The sequence below is a fragment of the Phyllobates terribilis genome, unplaced genomic scaffold (genome assembly GCF_046119375.1).
Source record: "Phyllobates terribilis strain yellow unplaced genomic scaffold, ASM4611937v1 Scaffold_5__5_contigs__length_657084704, whole genome shotgun sequence".
NCBI lineage: Eukaryota > Metazoa > Chordata > Amphibia > Anura > Dendrobatidae > Phyllobates > Phyllobates terribilis.
This window is the reverse complement of record NW_027362765.1, coordinates 512,930,527-512,939,703: the sequence shown is the minus strand read 5'-3', so window position 1 is coordinate 512,939,703 and position 9,177 is coordinate 512,930,527. Positions and strand designations below refer to the sequence as shown.

The following is a 9,177-nucleotide window of genomic DNA, read 5'->3' as shown; positions in this document are numbered from 1 at the left end:
AAAGTATCTGATTTTATTTCCTGTACAACAAACAATGTAATTTATGTAATTTTCTGTCCCTGTCATTTTTATAATAATGGTAAAACCATTCGACTCTTGCTTATCTGCATCCGTGAACATTTTCGTTCTATATATACTAATAAAGACTCTCCTAATTTGATCAAACATATATAAAGGAATGCCATGGAGCAGATCCCAAAATATTGCGATTCGCAGGTCTTGAACAAGTAAGATATTCACCGCAAGGTGGGAACCATAACAAATATCTATTAAGGAGAGAGGCTAAATGGATCATAAATGCATCAGCCCAGGGCCTATTAGGTCTAAACGATAGAATAGATCTATCAGTGTTTCTGTGATTTAAATTTTAGAACTGAATTTTAATGTATTTTTTTACATTGTGTATGTATTGACATGTACTGTTGCACAGCCCTAAAAAGGAAGAAGTTACACAACATCCCTCACTCTGGACCCGTGGAAGTGTCAGCTAAGACACGAAACGGCCGTCGTCCTCTGATCCCCCACACCCACTGCACGCCGCTCCTATGTCCTGCTATTTGCATTAAAAGGCTGTTCTTAAGGAAGTTGGTGAGCGCTACATTTTCTTCTTTTCTGCATATTGGATACTCAATTACTTTATAAAGCACTGCACCGCCTGAATCCTATTGCTTAATGGTTAGGTGCTGAAGACCACTTCTTATTTGATTAATTAAACTTATCGTTTCCTACCTATGTATATCCTTTTCTATCTATTTTTATCCTTTTTTAATTAATTTATCCTTTTTTTACCTATGCTTATACTAGCTTACCTATACTTATACTTTTTTTCTTATTTTTAAATTTTTTTTGAATAATATACTTATAATTTCTTACCTATATTTAACCTATACTTAGCCTTATCTCAACAGATTGTTTATGAAGGAGGCAATCCTGGCCCTTGCTGTTCTCATCATCCTTCTTGATGAAATGTAGGGCCAGGCGCAGCAGGTTGTTTCCTCCCCCTCCTCCTCCTCCTCTGTAATTGTGCTGCTTTCTCCTGAGACAGGTTCTTCCTCTACTGTCGTAGTGACGTCTTCTGGTGGAATATGCTCTGTCTCTTGCTCCTATGAACACAATAAAGATAATAAATAACTAATAATAATAAACTAAATGCCTTTTTGGTGTCAAGTATGTCAGAATGGTGAACAAGATACATGAATTTGGTATAAAGTTAAAAATGGGTTTTCTCTTTGTCTTGAACTTTTTTTTGTCACTTTTGGCGCTAAAAATTGCACTCAATACTGGCTTACTTAAAATACAACAATGGTTGGACTGAAGTAAAGTTGTAGCAAATTTTGAAAAGGTTTCAATTGATGAATCAGGATAAAACATCTGGAATTACCAGACTCTCGCCACAAAGCGGAAAACAAAAACAGAGAAGCACATAAAAAATAGACTTCAAAAAAGGCTCAAAGAAAATAACGAATAATATGCAAAATAAAAAAGAAGCTAAACACACAAAAGTAGTCAAAAAACAGGCGCAAAGGCAATGATGAATCAGGGCCTGTGACCTGGAGCCGTTCTGTATGTGTAATAATCCGAGGGGCTAAGAAGTGCATCAGCTGAGAGATGGGGGAGATACTGATATATAACCAGCTGTGTGTAGGTATAAATACTATGTGTAGTGATGGGGATCTGTATATAACTACTATAACCAAATATAAGGGCATTTCCAGTTTTTTTCCTCTACATGATGCTAATGTAAATCATGTCCTTTCAGTTCAGTATGAAGATACACGCTGTATAATCACTTACGTCTTCCTCTGGGATCCTGATGCCTTGATCCAGCTTCATGTAGATAGGCTGCAATACAACAGGTAAGAATTAGTTTGTTTGTATTTTTTTTTGATACTGTAAAGGGCTTGTGTAGCCTTGGTGGAATTTTCATAAAGCATTGTATCCTAACACACTGTCAGGATTCAGCTACGCGTGCCGGATCAAGCAGTTGTCATGTGACCAAAACTATGTGATTTGCATATAATTGGTCATGTCAGTAGAACATTACATACTGTTCGGATTCTGCATTCTGCTGAAAATTACACCTGGGCTTAACAACCCCTTTAATTTCAACCATTTTATTAATTCCTGATATTATTGCATACTAGGAGGTATAGCTTAGAGATGCCTGCAGGGCCATAGGTAAGGAAGCACTTGTGTAGACTATGGTGCCAATGGGGCTCTTACCCCGTCATCGTCGTCATATCCTTCCGCATCCTGATCCTTATAGAAGAAAAGAATAAAATTAGAAATTGTATTGGGTGAATGTTTGGGCGCTCTCAGATCTGCACTATGATATTATTGGTGTTTTTCTCTGTGTATTTGTGATTTTTTTTTATATTCTAGCTTTGATGCAGTTGGTTTATGCTTCATGTACCATAAATTGTAGACACACAAATATATATATATATAATGTTGTGCCCTTTCCATCAATTGCCTAATATGTTGCAATTTAGATTTTTCAGAACATTACTTTTTGTACATAACACAGAGCGGAGTGACCTAAGTGAATAATCTTTGATGCGGGGTCTGGTGCTGAGCCCGCATCTTTTCAGGCATATGATCGCTGATTTGATCATCTGTCAAGTGCTCCTAACAGCCACGGGTGGGATTACGATCAAACCGCGGCTGTTAATATGTTAAATGCCACTGTCAATCGCTGACAGCGGCATTTAACATGCCCGTGCCATAAGCGCCCATCAGCTCCACCCATCAGAGCCTCTGTCATATGACCACGGGGCGCCAATGAGTTGGCATGACACCGGGGTCTGCAGGAGACCCTTGTGGTTGGTCATTGCCCGTCTGCTATGAGCGCCGCTCAGTGGCCAGCGCTCATAGCAGATGATCATTTTTGCTACACATAGCAGGGCTGCAGCTCTGTTATGTGTAGCACAAGCAATCAGATGATCGCAGCTTCAAGTCTCCTAGGGAGTTTATAAAAGCAAATGAAAAGTAAAAAAAATGGTTTTAGAAATATTAAAAAAGTTTAAAAAAAGATAAAAATTCAAATCACCCCCTTTAGCCCCATTCAAAATAATACAATAAAAAAATCAAAAATACACATATTTGGCATAGGCGATGAAAGATGAATTTGATACATCTTACTCCAGCACTGGATCACGACTGGTGCGTAAACCACTCATTTTGATACATTTTCCCCTGTGTACTTATATCTCTGCTGTACAGTTGGAATACACTTTAATGATATGAATTGCTCATATCACTTACGTGGTGTTCGGTGATCCGTAATCCATAGTGTCTTATCTATTGCAATGAGGAAATAAAAACATAAATTACTAATAATCTGTTTTCTGGTAACAGATCTGAAAGAACTCGACTCATGTGGTTTCTGTTACAAACATTTTTATTAATAGCCAAATCGGGTCTCATTCTTTATATGTATCTGCCCTCCCACTGCACATTATACATTATCATATACAGTGGGGAAATAAGTATTTGATGCACTGCCGAATTTGCAAGTTTTCCCACTTACAAAGAATGGAGAGGTCTGTAATTTTTATCGTAGATACACTTCACCTGTGAGAGACAGAATCTAAAATTAAAAACCAGAAAATCACATTGTATGATTTTCAAAAAACTGAATTGTATTTTATTGCATGAAAATAAGTATTTAATCACCTACCAACCAGCAAGAATTCTGGCTCTCACAGACCTGTTAGTTTTTCTTTAAGAAGCCCTCCTACTCTGCACTCATTACCTGTATTAATTGAACATTTTTGAACTTGTTACGTGTATAAAAGACACCTGTCCACACAATCAATCACACCCCAACCTCTCCACCATGGCCATGACCAAAGAGCTGGCTAAGGACACCAGGGGCAAAATTAAATTTTAGACCTGCACAAGGCTGGGACGGGCTATAAGACAATAGGCAAGCAGCTTGTTGAGAAGGCAACAACTGTTGGCACAATTATTAGAAAATGGAAGAAACACAAGATGACTGTCAATCTTCCTCGGTCTAGGGCTCAATGCAAGATTTCGCCTTGTGGGGTAAAGATGATTCTGAAAAAGGTCAGAAATCAGCCCAGAACTACAGGGGAGGACCTGGTAAATAACCTGAAGAGAGCTGGGACCACAGTCTCAAACATTACCGTTAGTAACACACTACACCGTCATGGATTAAAATCCTGCAGATCACACAAGGTCCTTCTGCTCACGCCAGCACTTGTCTAGACTTGTTTGAAGTTCACCAATGACCATCTAGATGATCCAGAGGAGGCATGGGAGAAGGTCATGTGGTCAGATGAGACCAAAATAAAACTTTTTGATATCAACTCCACGCGCCGCGCTTAGAGGAGGAAGTATGATTATAACCCCAATAACACTGTCCCAATCATGAAGAATGGTGGAGGAAACATCATACTTTGGGACAGTTTTGCAAAGGGTATAGGACGCCTGCACCATATTGATGATTGAAGGGAGGACGGATGGGGTCATGTATCGCAAAATTTTGGACCACAACCTCCTTCCCTCAGTAAGAGCATCGAAGATGGGTCATTCCTGGATCTTCCAGCATGACAAGGACATGAAATACACAGCCCAGGCAACTAAACAGTGGCTCCGTAAGAAGCATTTCAAGGTCCTGGAGTGGCCTAGCCAGTCTACAGGCCTGAACCCAATAGAAAATCTTTGTAGGGAGCTGAAACTCAATGTTATTCAGCGACAGAGCTAAAACCTGAAAGATCTGGAGAAGATCTGTATGGAGGAGTGGGCCAAAATCCCTGCTGCAGTGTCTGCAAACTTGGTCAAGAACTACAGGAAACGTCTGACCTTTGTAATTGCAAACAAAGGTTTCTGTACCAAATATTAAGTTCTGTTTTTCTATTTCATAAAATACTTATTTCATGCAATAAAATGCAAATTAATTATGTAAAAATCATAGAACGTGATTTTCTGGATTTTTTAAGATTCTGTCTCTCACAGTTGAAGTGTACCTACAATAAAAATTACAGACCTCTCCATTTTTTGTAGGTGGGAAACCTTACAAAATCAGCAGTGTATCAAATACTTATTTTCCCCTCTGTATCTGTGCCAAATTCCTCATCAAATATTGGTGGGATCTGGAAAATTACTGCTTTTGTTACTGAGGTTAAGGATTTCTTCAGATCTGCATCGTTTCTGCCAGCAAAAATAGCAGAGCGCTGTGACAAAACAGACACAGCCCCTGAACGTCAGGCCGAGTCCACACAACTTTATTATCGGTCTGAGTGCTGTCCATGAAAAAACTGACGTCACACGGACGGCACGAGGACCAATGTGATTCCACTAGTTCATAGGAGCGTTTATTTTGTTTCATTGTTTTTTTCATGGACTGAATCTCCACTTGTAAAACATCTCAGCGTCCATTAGTTTCTTCCATAGGTCGGATGAGACTCGCCTATTCAAGTCTATGGCTGTGCAAAAAAATTGGATCCCATATGGGTCATCCATATAGCGTAAGATTTTTATGGATACAAACAATTCTTTAACATAAGAAACTGGATTTCATCTTGTAAATTTTCAAAACTGAAGTATAAATATCGATGCCGCACGGAAGAAAATTGAGATAAAAAGTATCTGCTTTTCAGGATGAAAATCGGACGATATTTTTGCATATTCTTGTGTGAACTTAGTCTTGCAAAACTAATAGCATACAGACAGCACAAGGACCAGTTCAAGTCTACGAGGTTGTTGACTTGAACATTTTTACTCACGGACTGATGGTCCCAGCATGCACTACTGTGATTGCTATTCTGGATCAGCCTCACCCATTATAGGGCAATGAGTGTAACAGATCGATCACATACGAGTTATCATCCTTATGTCATGTGATTTCACAGATATGTTACAATAATAAAGATAGGAAACTGTATTTGATCTTTATTATGTATTAAATTCCGCTTATGTGTGTGAGAATGAACTTATGGATTGCATATGGATGTGAATAAAAATGGACATATAGATGACAATACAGATGAAAAATCATCATATTTTTTTGGGTGTAACCGGATGATTTGCATACACTTCTGTGCACCCGACCTCAGTGTGAGCTGATGTTCCCCTGCTCCTGTGAGGAATGTCTTATCATGTAGATGTGAGGCTCTTACCTCCTCCAGGGTGATCTCTGTCCTGAACAGGTTCCTGAAGAGCTAGAAAGATCAGACATCACGTAGATGACATGAGCAATATATGCTGGGGTAGGAGAGAGGGCACTTCCACTTATTCTGGGGGTAGGAGAGGGGGCACTTCCACTTATTCTGGGAGTAGGAGAGGGGGCACTTCCACTTATTCTGGGGGTAGGTGAGGGGGCACTTCCACTTATTCTGGGGGTAGGAGAGGGGGCACTTCCACTTATTCTGGGGGTAGGTGAGGGGGCACTTCCACTTATTCTGGGGGTAGGAGAGGGGGCACTTCCACTTATTCTGGAGGTAGGTGAGGGGGCACTTCCACTTATTCTGGAGGTAGGTGAGGGGGCACTTCCACTTATTCTGGGGGTAGGAGAGGGGGCACTTCCACTTATTCTGGTGGTAGGGCAGGGGGCACTTCCACTTATTCTGGGAGTAGGAGAGGGGGCACTTCCACTTATTCTGGTGGTAAGAGAGGGGGCACTTCCACTTATTCTGGTGGTAGGGCAGGGGGCACTTCCACTTATTCTGGGAGTAGGAGAGGGGGCACTTCCACTTATTCTGGTGGTAAGAGAGGGGGCACTTCCACTTATTCTGGGAGTAGGAGAGGGGACACTTCCACTTATACTGGTGGTAGGGCAGGGGGCACTTCCACTTATTCTGGGGGTAGGAGAGGGGGCACTTCCACTTATTCTGGGGGTAGGTGAGGGGCACTTCCACTTATTCTGGGGGTAGGAGAGGGGGCACTTCCACTTATTCTGGGGGTAGCTGAGGGGGCACTTCCACTTATTCTGGGGGTAGGAGAGGAGGCACTTCCATTTATTCTGGGGGTAGGAGAGGGGGCACTTCCACTTATTCTGGAGGTAGGTGAGGGGGCACTTCCACTTATTCTTGGTGTAGGAGAGGGGGCACTTACATTTATTCTGGGGGTAGGAGAGGGGGCACTTCCACTTATACTGGGGGTAGGAGAGGGGGCACTTCCACTTATTCTGGGGGTAGGTGAGGGGGCACTTCCACTTATTCTGGGGGTAGGAGAGGGGGCACTTCCACTTATTCTGGGGGTAGGAGAGGGGGCACTTCCACTTATTCTGGGGGTAGGTGAGGGGGCACTTCCACTTATTCTGGGGGTAGGAGAGGGGGTACTTCCACTTATTCTGGGGGTAGGTGAGGGGGCACTTCCACTTATTCTGGGGGTAGGTGAGGGGGCACTTCCACTTATTCTGGGGGTAGGTGAGGGGGCACTTCCACTTATTCTGGGGGTAAGTGAGGGGGCACTTCCACTTATTCTGGGGGTAGATGAGGGGGAACTTCCACTTATTCTGGGGGTAGGTGAGGGGGCACTTCCACTTATTCGGGGGGTAGGTGAGGGGGTACTTCCACTTATTCTGGTGGTATGAGAGAGGGCACTATCACTTATTCTGGTGGTAGATGAGGGGGCACTTCCATTTATTCTGGGAGTAGGTGAGGGGGCACGTTTACTTATTCTGGGGGTAGGTGAGGGGGCACTTCTACTTATTCTGGGGGTAGGTGAGGGGGCACTTCCACTTATTCTGGGGGTAGGTGAGGGGGCACTTCCATTTATTCTGGGAGTAGGTGAGGGGGCACTTTTACTTATTCTGGGGGTAGGTGAGGGGGCACTTTTACTTATTCTGGGGGTAGGTGAGGGGGCACTTCTACTTATTCTGGGGGTAGGTGAGGGGGCACTTCCACTTATTCTGGGGGTAGGTGAGGGGGCACTTCCACTTATTCTGGGGCTAAGTGAGGGGGTACTTCCACTTATTCTGAGGCAGGTAAGGGGGCACTTCCACTTATTCTGGGGTCAGGCTGGGGTTCTGGTTCTATATATGTTTGGTTTTGGTTCTGTGTAGATTAGTGATAATGCCAAATAAACTGATGCATGTTTTGTGCCTGATAAATATGGGCGTCTGGATTCATAGATACGTCACGGTGTGTTATCTGTTGCTGTCACTTACACGGTCCTCAGCGGTCCTCAGGATACGCTCCATAGTGTGGAGTGGTGGAGGCTACAGTATAACAGGAGATACTCATATTTTAGGACATTTCATAAAGAAATCAAGTTTATACATTACACAGCCAATTTAATGGATGAAAGAGCCTGGCACTGACAGTATTCTTGTAGCAGTCCAGCAATGCTGACGCCATCATGGTGGTCACGTTACTCCATCCATCGTCCTGTGGCTGGAGGTCCATCTCTAAATGGAAGGAGGTGGATCCCAGGTTCCTGGGAAGAGATAAAAATATGTTTAAATGTGTAAGAATATGTCATATTCCAGAGCCACCAGTGTAAAGTGAAAATGTGACATCATAACATAAGGTTAGAAATGTGCTGAGTAAATGGATATAATAGAGAGAATACAATATCTGATGCCCGATCACATAAGTACAAGATAAAGGATGACTGTACAAATCTATATTCCCCTGCGCCATGAAGTCAGAGGTACGGACTTAGTTCACTTTCTGAACATGAAGCATTTATTACTCTTCTGATCCCAGCATTTTACACCAGTTATGGCCTTTATTCAGTCCAGTGGGTTTTCTGTTTAATCCTTTATGAACAGGGCGAATTTTCATTTTTGCAATTATGTGTTTTCCTCATTTTCTTCCAAGAGCCAAAAGATTTCTTTATTTTTCCACTGACATGGCCATCTGAGGTTGTATTTTTTGCAGGATGAGTTGTACTTTTGAATGACAGCCTTCATTTTACCTTGGGATGTACTGGAAAATTCAGCAATAGTGTTTTGGGTTTCGTTTTTATGGCATCCATTGTGCAGTAAAATGTCCTAGCAGTTTGATTCTCCTGGTCAGTGCGATTACAACAAAACCAAACTTACATATTTTTTTATTTAATGAAATGAAATTTGGAAGTTGGAAAAAAAATATCAGAAAATGGGGGATTTGGTTTGTTGGAAATAGCGCTGCCAAGGATTTTTAAAACGCAATACCACTAAGGTAATGACTTTTTAAAAGTTTATTATTTGCTATGCGTTTCAGAGTT

At 41.9% G+C, this 9,177-nt stretch overlaps 1 protein-coding gene across 1 annotated transcript; it reads right to left on the bottom strand.

The window, feature by feature from the left end:
• Window positions 1–896: 896 nt before the first annotated feature.
• On the bottom strand, window positions 897–8,753 carry LOC141270804 (uncharacterized). The gene is made up of 8 exons (XM_073680912.1): window positions 8,662–8,753; window positions 8,289–8,403; window positions 8,135–8,185; window positions 6,144–6,185; window positions 3,265–3,300; window positions 2,224–2,259; window positions 1,795–1,842; window positions 897–1,103 (listed from the first exon to the last, which is right to left on the bottom strand). Exons 1-8 carry the CDS (start codon window positions 8,751–8,753, stop codon window positions 897–899), a joined length of 627 nt encoding a protein of 208 aa, XP_073537013.1.
• Between the last annotated feature and the right edge of the window lie 424 nt (window positions 8,754–9,177).